The sequence below is a fragment of the Eulemur rufifrons genome, chromosome 16 (genome assembly GCF_041146395.1).
Source record: "Eulemur rufifrons isolate Redbay chromosome 16, OSU_ERuf_1, whole genome shotgun sequence".
Classification (NCBI taxonomy): domain Eukaryota; kingdom Metazoa; phylum Chordata; class Mammalia; order Primates; family Lemuridae; genus Eulemur; species Eulemur rufifrons.
Genome location: NC_090998.1, coordinates 7,330,079 through 7,346,630, shown reverse-complemented (window position 1 = coordinate 7,346,630; position 16,552 = coordinate 7,330,079). Strand labels below are relative to the sequence as shown.

The 16,552-nt window shown below is 43.8% G+C and overlaps 1 protein-coding gene across 1 annotated transcript in view; it reads left to right on the top strand.

The window, feature by feature from the left end:
* LPCAT3 (lysophosphatidylcholine acyltransferase 3) overlaps nucleotides 1–16,552 on the top strand; it is a 33,383-nt gene that overhangs the window by 11,334 nt on the left and 5,497 nt on the right. The window contains exons 2-3 of the mRNA XM_069489414.1: nucleotides 15,827–15,934; nucleotides 16,445–16,551. Coding sequence (XP_069345515.1) covers nucleotides 15,827–15,934; nucleotides 16,445–16,551 — 215 coding nt within the window. The remainder of the gene's footprint in view (nucleotides 1–15,826; nucleotides 15,935–16,444; nucleotide 16,552) is intronic.

The window sequence follows — 16,552 nt, the reverse complement described above, 5'->3', positions numbered from 1 at the left end:
CTGTATGATCACTGGGGGAAAAAATGCCTTGGGTTCACATAGGGATTGAATGCACAGTCAGATTGGTAAAACAGATTGTGAAGGGCCTGAGTGCCAAGCTAAGAAGTTGGTTTTCATCTTGTGGATGGTAGGAAGCCACTGGAGTATTTTGAGCAGGGAGTGGTATGTTCAAAGCAGTGTTACAGGAAGTTTAACTTGTGAAATGGAAAGGAAAGATACTAGCAGCCAGAAAAGTCAGGTTTAACTTAAGGATTTAAACCCAAGGTTTCAGATCCTTATGAATGACCCTGGGGGTGGGGGGCGGTGTACACCTAGGTATGGAATATGCAGTCATCTTGGGTAGGCTGAGGCTCCAATATGAATACTGAAAACTAAAGAGGTAATACAACAGAGCAGTTTAAAAACAGACCCTGGACCCAGGCTGTCTGGCTTCAAATCTGCTGCCTACCAGCTCTGTGACCACCTCTCTGTGCTTCAGCTTTCTCTTCTGCAAAATGGAGACACTTCACAGAGTTGTGAGGATTCAGTGAGTTAATGTATGCAAGTGCTTACGATGTCTAGCTCAAAGAAAGGTCCCAGAGTGTCAGCCACCAACCCGTCTGAGACTCCAGTGCAGGTGTGAGAGTAGCCCCAAGTTGTCCTCGTCTTTGTTCTCTGCTCCTGATAGCACAAGAAGTAACAATCATAAAGTGTTAAAAAACAAAACAAATTTTTTTTTGTGAAAGTGATCCTAAAAAGAAAACCCATATACTAATAACGAAGTGGAAGTGACAAAAATGATAATTCTTAGCCAGAAAACAGGTTTTGTATACGTTAACAGACACAATGTTGAGTTTGACAGTGGTTCTATTCTTTGGCGTGAACCATTCCCTCATACTTTCTGCATAGCACTGTTCCTTAGTGTGATGCCAACGCATGGCCTCACTTCAGGAATTGAGAATCTCCACTTTTAATAAGCATCCCAGGTAATCTTTATGCATGCTGCAGTTTTCAGAGATAGGTAAAGTGACTTATGAAAGAGTCAGTTGTATTTAGCATACTGTAGTAGGTTGTAAAAAATTGAAAACCAGTGAATACTAGAATGTATTCATTTCAGTGAGACATGAAACAATAAGCTGTTTTTGCTTAATTGAATTGAAAATTAGTTTAAAAAAAAAAAGCCTACTCCCTAAGCACTCAAATTAATAAATTCTATGAGAAGAAAAAGAAGAGCTTTTTGCGCTACATTGCCTATAAAATCTTGTTTTGTTTTAAGTTTTTAAGTCTCATTATAGTAGCCAATTAAGATGGTTTTTATTCAGGCCAGTTTCAAGTTCTTCAGGTGACACATAAACCTTAACAAAATCCAATGTTTAACTTTTGTGCTTAGCCCATTTTTAAGGGTATGTAAGAGTGCATTGCAAAAATAGTAGCAGGAAAATATTTTTATGGGATTGAACCTTTCTTTTCTAATTCCTTTTGAAGGGATATGTAGAAAGGGAGTGAGAACCCAATAATTACACCTCTTCACATTTGTAAGGACAATTAGGGTTGTTCTCACTGTTACCTTTTCTCCTGTTGGAATCTTAGCTGGGTAAAGGAGTTTATTGTTTCATTTGCTGAAACACTTACTGAGAAAAAGAACTCTAACCTACCTTGTTTGTATTTACAGAGATTAGATTTGGCTAAAGACAAGAGAGAAATTATCATGACCAGCATTTGAGCCGGTTGGAGAGCCAGCAGCTGCTTAGCCTCTCGGCTGTGTGGCAGGGCAACCCCTGGGCAACCCTAGTGCAGGTCAGGTTAGAACAGGGGCGAAGAACCTTTTCTCCACTGAAAACCAGTCCATAAAGGGCGGAGTGGAGGGTACATGTACCACACACTACTTGGACTTATTTGGGAGAGAACCATAAAGTGTACAATCCAACAAGCATAAAAAATGGTGATAAAACCCTTCAAGTTTATATAAGGGCAAGAAAAGGAGGGAACAATAATACAGAGCATGAGAGAAGCCAGGAAGCCAGGGAGGGGAGCTGGGGCTGGCTGCTCCCCTCCTCTCCCTGTGCCTCTGGTGGGCCGCAGTCTTCCCAGGAGAGCATCAGCTGTGCCAGGTGGCTGCCACGGTGCTTTCACCTCTCAGTAAACAGTCTAAAATGCACTGCTGTCCAAAATACAAAGCCCTGGCCCAGAAGCTGCAGCTTCCCTCAACTCCCCCAACCCCTGCCTGCCACCCCTGCTTTCCTGCGGCCCCAGCTCTGGCTGCTTTCTGTTCTTGCCGTGTGCAGTCTCTTGTGATGAGCACTGGGTTTCAACCACTGTAGGTGAAAGTGTTGACGAAAAAGGAAGACGTGTTCAATGCTACGTGATTCTCCCTGACCACGCATACTGGGGTGGCAGCACATCCCAAAGTCCAAACTCGCAGTCCTGCTGTCCCTTCTCTTCAGAACTTGCTGCTGGCTCTCGCTCTCCCTGCCTGGCGGTCGGTCGCAGCCCTGCTGAAGCCTGCTCAGCCTCACCCCTCCAGGGCCTGCTGTGCTGCTGATGGCCAAACACCCCTACCTCCTGCCCGCCAAGCCCCCAACAACTAACGTGGGGAATGTGCCTGTTATTGGGAAGACCCTGGATGAAGCCTGGTACCCACAGAATTCAGAGAGTAGCCGCAGAATTTTCAGGCATATGCCTAGTTTTATTGTAGTGGTTATTGGTTATTTTTTTTTAAATAATCCAGGATTTGCGGGACCTGAGCTTATACAATCTTGGGGACTTTAAGAAAAAGAATATTTTTGTAACACTTCCACAAGTTTTACAAAAATATATGACCATGTGAACATGTTGCTAGCTCCCACTCCACCCCCCAGAGCCTTAAAAGGGGGTTAAAACTGAAGCTTTATTATCTTCATAGCAAATATGCTTCTTCCTGGGAGTACTGGGTACAACTTACAGACCTTTATTTTTGAAACTTTCTATAGGCTTCATTTAGTTAAATCAGTTGGAGGTGGGCAAGAGCCAAAACTGCCCACCCCTAGGTGGCTCAAATTTTTGAGCCTAAGATTTTATAGCTTAAAACTAACTAAAAGAATACTCCATTTTTAAGAAGTTAGGTGTAAGCCGGGTCACATGCCAATAGTCCCAGCCACTTGGGAGGCTGAGGCAGGAAGATCGCTTGAGTCCAGGAGTTCGAGGTTGCAGTGAGCTATGATCACACCACTGCACTCCACTCTGAGTGACAGAGCGAGACATTGTCTCTTTAAAAAAAAAAAGTTAGGTGTATATATGCTCACATAAAATATTTGGCTGTACGTACAGTAAATATTTTCCAAGTGGCCTAAAGAAGTACATGTATCATGCTTATGATGCTTTTGCAGATACTTTCACTTTTGATCTGCACACCAGCCCTGCAGAATGGGTGGTCTTTGCCCTCTTTCACAGATGAAAAAATTAAAGTACAAAGAATGTACATAATTTGCTCAAGCTGCAGAGCTGAATTTCTTAACTAGATCATCCTGGTTCCAGAGCCCAGATAATCTGGCTAGAAGTTGCCACCACTTGGTTTACTAGTTTACAATTGCATTTAATTTACAAAGAATTAAAATGTGATAAAATGCCCTGAATAGAGGCACCTGGGGTGTCATTTTATCTTTGCTAGTAAAGGCATTTAGGTGTCTTAAAGTGCCTCAAAGTCAGTCTGAATATCTGTTGTCCCTGCTCTGCTAATATAAAAAAAGTGACAGTCAACAGCCTCTAAAGCTAAACATTCTTTCCATCTATAAATTTTTAAAGAACAATTTTTAGGAAAAAAACCTGAACTAAAGTAAAAATAAGTATGTAACCATTTGAGCAAACTGTAGTAGTAGAGAAAAATACTGTAACCCAGATGTTCAGGATAACTTTTTTTTTTTTTTTTTTTTGAGACAGAGTCTCGCTCTGTCTCAAGCAATCCTACTGCCTCAGCCTCCCGAGTAGCTGGGACTACAGGCATGTGCCACCATGCCCAGCTAATTTTATATATATATATATATATATATATATATATATATATTTTTTTTTTTTTTTTTAGTTGGCCAGAGAATTTTTTTCTATTTTTAGTAGAGATGGGGTCTCACTCTTGCTCAGGCTGGTCTCAAACTCCTGACCTCGAGCGATCCACCCGCCTCGGCCTCCCAGAGTGCTAGGATTACAGGCGTGAGCCACCGCGCCCGGCAAGGATAACGTTCTTGACATCTCTTTGCCATCTGATCAGACTTAAAGTACTCCTGAGGGCTGCCACTGAGAATGATGAACTTTTTCCTGGGCTCAGAAGCTAGTGAGAACTTGAGTGCCTAATTTCTCTATGTTGTATCATAATTTTTCAGCCTTTGCAGCAGGTTTCACCAGTCAACAACATGTGTGTATGTATAACATCAGTCGCTAGCACTGCATTTAAGAAGCCTTGCTTACTAAAAGCACTTGGCTTAAATGGAGAAACTAAAGAATTTTACTTTTGGTAGGACTTTGGGGCGGTTCAGGTTTAGGTTGGTTGGGTTAAGTGCCTAAAAAACTAGTATTTCTGAACCTCTCTAACCCTTTTTCTTCTCACAAGTAACCACCGCCCACTAGTTTACCTGTAAAATGATCCTCTATTCTTCATCCCAGGACATTTCGACCACTTGTCCCAGTTTCCGTGAGTCCTAGATCACAGTTGTCAAAATGCTTGAGATGTTCAGCTGGAGGTAACTTTCAGAAATTAACTGTTATGTTCTTACCACACGGTGGGGTTAGATGGTGGAGTGCCCAAGAATTAGATTAAGGAAGCAAAGGAGAATGCATTACAATAAAGTTTTTAAATTTTTTTAGGTAGGAAGGGAAGCAAACATAAAAATGGGTGTGCCTATGTTACAAACAGGTGCTGGCATATAGATTGTTAATCTTGAAATCAAAGAATAATACAGCTGTATTATTTTAAAGCTGTAGCTTTAAAAGAGCACACAGCTAGTTATTAGTGATTCCTTCTCAGGTCACTGCCAAGTGCCAAGTTATGTGGCAAGAATATTAGCATGGAAATCAGGTGATAGGGATTTTGATTTGAACTCAGCTCTGTTAACCTTTGGCATGCCGGTTATCCCCGTGGGTCTCCTCTTCTTATCTATCGAATGAATGGTTTGGAATAGGTTTCTGAAGTTTCTTCAGTTCTAAGAATTGTTTATTCATGAGTAACCGTTGAGCACATGACTGAGCCCAAGGAGGGCAGGATTGTTGGAGTGTAGGAGGCATGTTGGCACCCTGCCCTTACTAGCAACAAGGCTTAATCTTGTGAACAGAAAGGACCAGTACTGAGCAAATTCCAAAGGTGAGCTACATCCCCACGTAAATGTCCTTGATTTACAAGTGCTCTTCCAGCTGACAGAGCAGATCAGTAATGAGGTTTTAGGCAGTGAGTGCCTGATCACTGAAGTCTGCGGTCCCTAATCCCCCCACCCAGAGCCTCACAGCAGGAGGTGAGCGTTGGGCCAGTGAGGGAAGCTTCATTTGTATTTACAGCCTGATACCCATCTTGCATCACTACATATGCTCCGCCTCCTGTCAGACCAGCCAGGGCATTAGATTCTCAGAGGAGCACAAACCCTACTGTAAACTGCGCATGCGCGGAATCTAGGTCGTGCGCTCCTTATGAGAATCTAACGCCTGGTGATCTAAGGTGGAGCTGGGGCAGTGATGCTAGCGCTGGGGAGCAGCTGCAAATACAGATTATCAGTAGCAGAGAGGTATGACTGCACAGAGACTGTAATAAATCAGTTGCTTGCAGACTTATATCAAAACCCTATCAGTGAGTGACAAGTGACAAGCTGCATCTGGTGGCAGGCTTTTTAGTAGCAAGTGAGCATCTTACTTCAGGTGTATGGCTGCATCTGGTTGCAGGCTTTAAGCCAGAATCCGACACTTATTTTAGTCTGCGTGTGGCCCACCCATTATTTTATTTACCACTTCCGTCCGCGCTGTTTCCCGCACTGCGCACTTGTCTCAGTCACAGTTCTGGTAAGCCCACACGCTAACCCTAGCAAAAGTGAGCAAAAAACAAACGTCACTGGAGAGCTTCTTTGCAAAAGGGGAAAGACCCAATGATGAGACAGCAGAAGACTCTAAGACTGCCAAAAAAATGAAAGCTGCATTTAAAAGAAAATACCAGGAGTTCTACTTAAATTACAGGTTCATTGCAACAGGTCATTCACATTCTCCAAGCCTGTTTGTATAATATGTGGCGACCAGCTATGCAACAAAGCCATGAAACCTTCAAAGCTGCTTCACCACGTGGAGACCAAGTGCCCTGCTTTAAAAGACAAGCCTTTGGAGTTGTTCAAAAGAAAAAAACATGAACACAAAGAACAGAAGCAATTATTGAAGGCCATTCATCAAATGTGTCTGCACTGAGAGCATCATTCTTAGTGGCTAACCACATTGCTAAAGCCAAGAAGCCCTTTACTATTGGTGAAGAGTTGATCCTGCCTGCTGCTAAGGACATTTGCCGTGAACCTTCAGGAGAGACAGTAGTTCAAAAGGTGGCACGTGTTCCTTTTTTGGCTAGCACCATAACGAGATGAATTGATGAAATGGCAGAGGATACTGAGGCACAATTGTTAGAGAGGATTAATGTGTCACCATGGTACACAATCCAGGTTGACGAGTCTACTGATGTTGACAACAGGCAACAATGCTTTTTTGGTGTGCAATATATTTTTCAAGAGGTGCGCATGAGGATATGTTATGTGCACTTTTGTTGCCAACCGGCACCACAGCTGCAGAACTATGCAAGTCTTTGAATGATCACATATCAGGAAAACTGAATTGATCATTTGTGTTGGTATATGTACAGACGGAGCGCCTGCCATAACTGGTGGCTTTCTGGTTTCACTACTCGGGTCAAGGAAGTCACTTCTGAATGTGAGTCTACGCATTGTGTCTCCATAGAGAAATGTTGGCTAGCCAAAAAATGTCACCTGAACTAAGCATCAGTTTGCAGGATGTGATTAAAATTATCAACCACATTAAATTACATACTCTTAACTCACATCTGTTCACACAGCTCGGTGAGGAGATGGACACAGAGCACACATGTACGTCTTCTGAAGTGAGATGGCTTTCTAAACGTAGATCACTGGCCAGAGTTTTTGAGTTACGACAGCCGTTCCAGAGATTCCTTTTAGAAAAACAGTCACCACTGGCAGCACATTTCTGTGACACAGAATGGGTCACAAAACTTGCTTACTTATGTGGCATATTTAACCTGCTCAATGAATTCAATCTGTCACTTCAGGGGAGAACAACAACTGTGTTCAAGTCGGCAGATAAAGTGGCTGCATTCCAAGCCAAACTGGAATTATGGGGGTGACGAGTGAGCATTGGGATTTTTGACATGTTTCAAACATTAGCAGAGATTTTGAAAGAGACTGAGCCAGGGCCTTCTTTCTCCCAGCTGGTGCACAATGACCCATCTCAGCTTTCAAAAGAGTTTGAGCATCACTTCCCTACCACAAAGGACCCCCAGACTGGGAAGGAGTGGATCTGCGAACCATTTGTGAATAAGCCAGGTGAAGCGACTTTGTCATTGCTAGAAGTGAATCAAATGCTTGAGATCACAAATGACAGTGGCCTTAAAAATATGTTTAAGACAACTTCAAATCTCCATACATTCTGGTTAAAGTCAAGGCGGAATATCCTGAGATTGCCACAAAAGCACTGAAAGGCCTGCTTCCATTTCCAACATCCTATCTTTATGAAGCAGGGTTTTCCGAAATGACAGGAACCAAAACCAGATTATGGAGTAGACTGGACCTAAGCAACACACTTCGGGTGTCACCATCTCCTATCATCCCCAGATGGGACCATCTAGTTGCAGGAAAACAAGCTCAGGGCTCCACTGCTTCTGCATTATGGTGAGTTGTATAATTATTTCATTATATATTACAATGTAATAATAAAGTGCACAATAAATGTAAGGGACTTGAATCATCCTAAAACCATCCTCCCACACCCTCACCCCTGGTCCATGGAAAAACTGTCTTCCATGAAACCAGTCTCTGGTCCCAAAAAGGTTGGGGACTGTGGGGACTTAAATAGACTGGGTCTCTCAGGGTTTAGCTCTCCTTCCTATCTTTACGTATCTGTCTTCTTTTTCCCTGTAAGTTCTCTAGCACAAGGCAATTTCCATTCTGTTGAAAGAATAGGGAAAAAAAGTTGAGCGACAAGTCTTCAAAGTAGAAATAATGATAAAATTACCATATGAAAATATTTTGGGGGAAAAAGACTACAAGTAAGCCATTTTCAAGACCAGTCCCTTTTTATATTCTAGTCTGTGATTCTTGGGGGAAATCTATCTGAAATTTGATTAGAAGAGCAGACAGCTATTTGATAGACCTTGAATGTGGCCATCTGATACTGTCCAAAGCAAACTTCCCACTGTACTTGCTTGGTTGGTTCCCCAGGGACAGGCCGTGCTCTCCCTCAAGCCACAGTCACATTCTGCTTCACCCACACTACGGTTCAGAAGAGGAAGGTTCTTCTCACAATTCCTCACCTGCCTGCTATGTTTTTATACCAGTCTCCTTGCCTTTTCCTCCAATCTGAAGGGAATAGCCAGAGCTTTCCCCCTTTCTACAGCTCAGATACTATCCTCATCCATCATGCTACTGCTATTTCATAGTAATGACTTTATTGTGAACTACAGCCATGAGTTTTCCTTTTCCTCACTCCTTCGACTTTGTAATGTTGGGTGTTATTAAGCTCTTTTCCTACCTGAAATATTATTGTTCCTTTCTCACGTATATACTATCCTGATTAACCTCCTTGTTTTTCTGTCTTATCTTGGTTTCCTTTGCTTCCACTCCCTTAAATATAGGCATTTTGCAAGATTCAGCCCTTGGTGTGCCCTTCCTTCATGATCTGTCCGTGTAAGAGTTTATCTTTTTTCCTGGCTTCAACTATCACCAGCAACACCACCACCAGAGCCAGTTCTCTCCAATCTTTTTGTCCCTGTCAGTGGCAGCCTCTCAACCACTGAGCCAAGGAACCTTGAGGTCAGTGAGTGCTGGAATCACAGGCATGAGCCACCACGCCCGGCCCTGTCTACCCGTCTTAGAAGCAGAATTCAGAAATAAGGTGGTTGTCATGACAGAGAAGTATTAACATGTTCATTTAAATTAAAAAATAAAATTAGACCTTTTTTAACAGAAAGTAAGTCTGATCCAGCTGATTGGTTTGTCGTTTGGATTGCATGGCAGACATTTTCCCTATGTACTTAAAGCATGTCTTCCATAGGCATTAAAAACACACACACATCACTTGCTGTTGTTTAAACATGTAAATTTTAGATGGCAACTTTAAATGTGAGAGGAGGACATATAGTTTTTCTTTCTTTTTTTTGTTTTTTGAGACAGAGTCTCACTCTGTTCCCCAGGCTAGAGTGCCGTGGCATCAGCCTAGCTCACAGCAACCTCAAACTCCTGGGCTCAAGCAATCCTCCTGCCTCAGCCTCCCAAGTAGCTGGGACTACAGGCATGCGCCACCGTGCCCAGCTAATAGGTTAATTTTTTCTATATATATTTTTAGTTGTCCAGCTGATTTTTTTCTATTTTTATTAAAGACGGGGTCTCGCTCTTTTTCAGGCTGGTCTCGAACTCCTAAACTCAAACTATCCGCCCGCCTCGGCCTCCCAGAGTGCTAGGATTACAGGCGTGAGCCACCGCCCCCAGCCAGACATAATAGTTTTTCAAAATTCTTTTAGGGACTATACCAGCAAAAACTTTTGAAGACCATTACATTAGTGGCTTAACCATCTTTGATTTGTCCTTTTCCTTCTTCCCCCACATCCAGCCAATTCTGATTTTTTTTAACTTCTTTTCTTTTTTTAATTTAATTTTTTTCCCAGAGCCATGCCCAAGAAGTCTTGAGCAAGTGGACTCTATTTTTTTTCCCCCTGTTATAGCCATTTCAGACTCTACCTGGTTTTCCAAACCTTCCTGTCCATTTTTGTTGTGCTATTTTCCCCTCTTGTACTTAGCCTGGTCTCTTGGAGTGAGTGTTCCATGCTCTTTCCCACCTCTGTGTCTTTACTATGTCATTATCCTCCCTTGGAACCCCCTTATCTCCTTTCCATTCAAATCCTGCTCCTGGAGACTACTCCGGTCAGGATTGGTTTCTCTTTTCTCTAACCTCTGCAGCCCTGGCTGTTCCATACAATTAGATTAGCACTTATCATAAAGTGTCGCCCTTTGATTTTGCTCCTTAACCGTAGAAAGCACCTATTAAATTCTACCATATTCCCCTTAATGCCTAATGCAATGCTAACTACATAATGGGTGCTTAATATTTTATTGACTACCTAGAGTACAGAGCATTCATTCATTCATTCTGTCATCTATTAACAAATACTTTATGAGAACTTTTGTGTACCAAGAACTGTACTAGGCACTGGTGTACAGGAAAGACCAAAATAGACAACAATCTCTGCTTTCAAAAATTGATCAATAAGGCCAGGTTTGGTGGCTCATGCCTATTATCCTAGCAGTCTGGGAGGCCGAGGCGGGCCGATCACTTGAGATCAGGAGTTCGAGACCAGCCTGAGCAAAAGCGAGACCCCCATCTCTATTAAAGTAAAAAAAGAAGAATTTAAAAAAATTGATAAGTAAAATACATAGTATGTTAAAGAGCAATAAGTGCTGAAGAGAAAAACAGAAAAATGAAACAGGAAAGAATTAGAAGTGTGTGTCAGGGGGAGTTTTACAGGGGTGGGGGGGTAGTGTTGTGTGCAGTTCTCAATAAGATAGTCCTCCCTGAGAAGGTGACTAAAGATCTTTACTAAAGATCTCAAGTGCGGGAAGGACTTGAGCTCATCTCTGGAAAAAGCCTTTCAGGCCAGGAACTCCGTGTGTGAAGGCGCCAAGGCTGGGCCTGCCTGGCATTCCGGGAAGGCAGAGCTTTGAGGCTGGGCGGAGTGGTGAAGGGCAGAGTGAGAGATGAGTCAGAGGACAGCGGGGCAGGGCTGGGGTGGACAGAACCTGTGGGCTCTCGCTGGCCTTGGGCTTTTGCTCTGTGTGAGATTGGAGGCTTCAGAGGGTTTTGGGCAGAGCAACGAACTGCCCCTATGTTGTAACTTACGTTATAGTAGAATCCCTCTGGAGACTGCGTAAAGAATAGACTGAAGGGGCTGGGTTCATGCCTGTAATCCTAGCACTCTGGGAGGCCGAGGCAGGAGGATCACTTGAGCTCAGGAGTTCAAGACCAACCTGAGCAAGAATGAGATCCCATCTCTACTAAAAATAGAAAAATTAGCCAGGTGTCATGATGCACACCTGTAGTCCCAGCTACTCTGTTGTACCAGCTACTCTGGAGGCTGCGGCAAGAGGATCACTTGAGTGCAGGAGTTTGAGGTTGCTGTGAGCTGTGATGATGCCACTGCACTATACCCAGGGTGACAGAGTGAGACTCTATTAAACAAAAGAAGAAGAAACGGAAGGGAGATGAGTGGAAACAGGAAGATCAGTCTTGAGGCCAGAGATAGTGGAGACTTGGACTGAGGGAGCAGTAGAGGTGGAGGCAAGTGGTCAGATTCTGGATTTATTTTGAGAGTAAAACAGACAGTATTTGCTGAGTGGTTGGATTGAGGGCAGAGGGGAGGGAGGTCAAGAATGGTTGGAAGATTTCAGTGCTGAGTAAACAGAGGGTAAGCTACTGTTTGCTGAAACCAGGAGGGCTAAGAGGAGCAGGTGCAGCAAGGGAGGGAAGTCAGCAGTTCAGTGTGGGACGTGTTAAGTTTGAGATATCCGTTAAGCATGCACCCATTCAAGGTGTCAGGGAGTCTATACAAGCGTGGAGTTCAGGGAAGAAGTCTAGGCTAGAGATGAAAATTTGGGAGAAATCATCTTACAGGTGGTATTTAAAACCACGTGACGAGATGAGATGACTGGGCATGTCACTGTTCCAGCAAAGATGAAGCAATCTCATATTTATTGAGCATTTGTTATATTTCATGCTTAATATACAAACGCTAAGGTAGGGCCGGGTGTGGTGGCTCACACCTGTAATCCTAGCACTCTGGGAGGCCGAGGTGGAAGGGTCGCTGGAGCTCAGGAGTTCGAAACCAGCCTGAGCAAGAGTGAAACCCCCTCTCTACTAAAACTAGAAAAAAAAATTAGCCGGTTAACTAAAAATAGAAAAAAACTAGCCGGGCATGTTAGTGTGCATCTGTAGTCCCAGCTACTGGGGAGGCTGAGGCAGGAGGATCACTTTGTTTTTTTTTTCTTTTTCTTTTTTTGGCCCCAGGAGGATCACTTGAGCTCAGGAGTTTGAGGTTGCTGTGATCTGTGATGACACCACAGCACCCTAGCCTGGGTAACAGAGCAAGACTCTGTGTCCAAAAAATAAATAAATAATCCTAAGGTAGATATTCATTTTACTACTGAAACTGAGGACCAAACAAGTTGACTCATCAACCAGCTTGAAGTGACAGCTAGTAAGTAGCAGAGCTAGGATTCAAACTGAGCTCTCCTTAACTCCAAAGTCTTCTATCTATCCAGTGCCATAATTTAATAGTATATTACAGCTGGGCATGGTGGCACATGCCTGTAGTCCCAGCTACTTGGGAGGCTGAGGCAGGAGGATCGCTTGAGCCTAGGAGTTTAAGGCTACAGTGAGCTATGACACCACTGCACTCCGGGCTGGGAGACAGCAAGACCTTCTTTTTAAAAAAAAAAAAAAAAAAAGCATATTACAATTTAGAAAGTGCTGTTGGTAAGCCATAATCAGTATCTTATAAAATAAATATGCTATGAATCTTCTTTAGAATTGGAGATAGAGTTGAAATCCCTTAGTCATTTGATTGTCATACTGTATGAAGATTAGATTTAGAAGCTCTGATATTCATTTGCACCAGAATTTCTCAGCTAAGGCCTGCTTTACTGCCCTCTAACTTTCTGTGAGTGTGTATATATACATAATTTAGTGAATACTTACGATATTTTAGGTGCTGTGCTAACTAGTTGTGTGTATTATTTTCTTCAGTCCTTAAAACAACTCACTGAGGCAGGTACTATTAATATCCCCATTTACGTATGAAGGAAACTGGTGCTCAAGATCAAATAGCTATTAAGTGTCGATAACTGATGTCAATCAAAAAATATAGTATAGTGTGTTATGGGAGAGCCAAAGACCTAGGAGGCCTTTAGGAAAAGGGATTGTGAACGTATGAAAATTTTAGTACAAAACAAAAATGTAAGCAATGGCATATAGTCTAATAGTACATAATGATTTGCCAAATGAGCCTCTTAGTCCTAAGTGCCATGTACTTAAGTCATCAGTCCATAATACCAGGGCCACGAGTTCATTGTGGCCTGAAGTAGTTTTAGAGAAGGAGACACTGGAACTGGGTGTGAAGCATGGATATGATGTCACTTGGTCGAGGCGTGGCTGGAGAAGATATTCCACACAAAAGAATTGGCATCAGCTAAGGTGTAGACACAAAAGACATAAGGCATGTTTGGGCAAAAGCAAGCAGATCAGTTTTAACTAAAGCAGAGAAATGAAAGCTTTAACTGGAAATATAGTTTAGAAGATAGATTTTTAATCTTAGGCCTAGGAATTGGGATGCTATTTAGTCACCTGGGAGCCAGTGATGGTTCCTGAGCAGGAGTTGAAGGAAGATTACCCTGGAGTAAGATTGCTGGGAGGATGCAGCTGCAGGGGGAGATCAGGTAGGAGCATTGTAGGAGCTGAAAGGTGACATCCTTGAGGGTCTTAACTGCAAATTAGCACAGAAAAAAGGGGGTGCTGATGGTGATGGTGAGAGACATCAGAAAGGAGGAATCAACAGGCTTTGATGACTAGGTACAGGAAAGCAAGGAAAGGGAAGGTTTTTAAATGTTGCTGTGTGACCTGGAGAATGGTAACCCCATTAATAAACAAAAAAAAGGAAGCTCAGAGAAGGCTGATTTAGGGAGAAAGTTATGCTTTAGTTATACAGAGCGTACTGTAGGTCATCATCCTTCATCTGCTGATAATAAGCTTCTGAAGGGCCTCCTTTAAACAATCAAAATAAAGAAACAGGGCCAGGCACAGTGGCTTACGCCTGTAATCCTAGCACTTTGGCAGACTAAGGCAGGAGGATCGCTTGAGGTCAGGAGTTCGAGTCCAGCCTGAGCAAGAGCAAGACCCCGTCTCTACTAAAAATAGAAAAGAATTAGCCAGGCGTGGTGCGCGCCTGTAGTCCCAGCTACTTGGGAGGCTGAGGCAGGAGGATTGCTTGAGCCCAGGAGTTTGAGGTTGCTGTGAGCTAGGCTGATGCCATGACACTCTAGCCTAGGTGACGGGGCAAGACTCTATCTTGAAGGAAAAAAAAAGGAAGAAACAGTTACAGTATTGCCAGACAAGTTCTTAAAAACCCCTGGACCAGCTTTGCAAAACCCCTGTTTGGGAGCCGGACATGATGGCGCATACCAGTAGTCCCAGCTACGCAGGGGGCTGAGGTGGGAAGATCACTTGACCCAAGGAGTTCTAGGCTGCAGTGAGCTGGTGACAGAGTAAGACCCCATCTCTAAAATACTTTTTTTTAATTTAAAGACCCTGTTGGTGCTATTAAAGAAAAGACAGCAACCCCCAATCTTCAAGCTGAGAATTTTATCATCAGGACTGAGTGCTTATAGCTGCATATCAGAATCGCTTGTGGCACCTTTTAAAGTAGGTCCCTTTCCCACTCAGACCCACTGAATCAGACTCTGATGAGTGGGCAGGCGAGTGGGGGGTGCCTTGCTTGTTTTTCATAGATTCTCCAGGTAACTGTAGCCACTATATTAAGCACTGGCTCCTGCAGAAAAGCATTAAGACTCAGAAACAGCTTGTAGGACAACACCCTCCCTAAAAACAGCGCATCCCTGAAGGGGTGGCTGGGCAGCCAGGCTCCAAGCCTGCTGAGCTGAGCAGCAGCCAAGAGCAAGCTTTGGTGTTTATATACTCAAAATCAGCCTGGTTGTCACAGCAACTCACCCCAGCACAGTTCCTCCTTCCCACTGCAGCTTCCTTCCAGGCTTTGCCATTCTCCGTCATTGTCTTAACGTTCTGGTGACCTGGCCTGCTGCATCCTCTTTATTTTCTGCCAGTTCCTCCATCTCCTTCTCATCTGTTTGCTGGTGTGCGATACTTTACCTGCTCGGAACTCAACAACCTCCCCTCTCCCAAAATACACCTGAAAACAGGACATAGCAAAAAGGGCCTTTGGGCCAGGCACTCAGGGAAGCCAAGGCAGGAGGATCACTTGAGCTCAGGAGTTTGAGACCAGCCTGAGCAAGAGCAAGACCTGTCTCTAGTAAAAATAGAAAAAATTAGTCGGGCATGGTGACACGTGACTGTAGTCCCAGCTACTCGGGAGGCTGAGGCAGGAGGATCGCTTGAGCCCAGGAGTTTGAGGTTGCTGTGAGCTAGGCTGACACCAGGGCACTCTAGCCTGGGGGACAGAGCGAGACTCTGTCTTAAAAAGGGGGGGGGGCCTTTGAGTGGCCAGAATGGGGGTTAGCAGGCCTGTGTACTAAGTCCATGAGGAAAGCACCCAAGCTCCTTGCTTTTGTTTTATATGGGTTTTTTTGCACCTTTAAAACAAAGTTATGGTTTCTAAGGCCTGCAGTAAATTGGGAGTAGGGAAAGGAACTATTCTTGGCAGGCACTCTGAAAGCTCAAGAGTGCTATTGATCCCAGAATAGCAAGGAAGGGGGCAGACAAGCTGTAAGAAATGGACCAGCATGGGCAACATGGTGAGAGCCTGTCTCAAAAGAAATAAAACTGGGATGGCACCAGGCAAGAGTAACCCTCTTCTTACCTTCCTCCCCTCTAGGTTATCCCTTGGCTTTGTTTTATCGGCATTACCTTTTCTACAAGGACAGCTACCTCATCCACCTCTTCCACACCTTTACAGGCCTCTCAATTGCTTATTTTAACTTTGGTGAGTAAACTGAGCTAGCAGCGGCTCTGTGATTAGGGGGACCTGGAAAAGAACAAACTTGAACAAAATTTCCTTGAGAGCATTTGATGGAGGGAGAAGTTACAGTGTTCTGCTTGCATAGAGAGGGTTGTGTGGACAGGAACACGGCTTAACTGTTCCTTTACATTCCTGTGTCCGATCAAAGCATTTTGAGGGTGGTTCCCTTTGCAAGACCCCATCAGCAGAGAAGCGTCAGTTCCTCTCTGCTGTGGCTGTGACTGAACGCCCAGTCCAGGCAGTCCCTGCTCAGAATCATGCCTCAGTTCAAACACTCAGAAATACAGTAACACCCTAACAATCCCTTACGTTTGTACAATTAATTTCCATCCCTTCCTCCAAAACATGAGGTTATTCTGAAAAAAGATCCTAATACCAAAGTTTTTTCTTTATATATTCTTTTTATGGTTGGAAGTCTCAGGAAGGGTGGGAGTGTGAAAAACCAGGCTCAATTCTGCTCTCCTCCGCATCCAGGAACGCAGCTCTACCACTCTCTGCTATGTGTTGTGCTTCAGTTCCTCATCCTGCGACTGATGGGCCGCACCATCACTGCCGTCCTCACCACCATCTGCTTCCAGATGG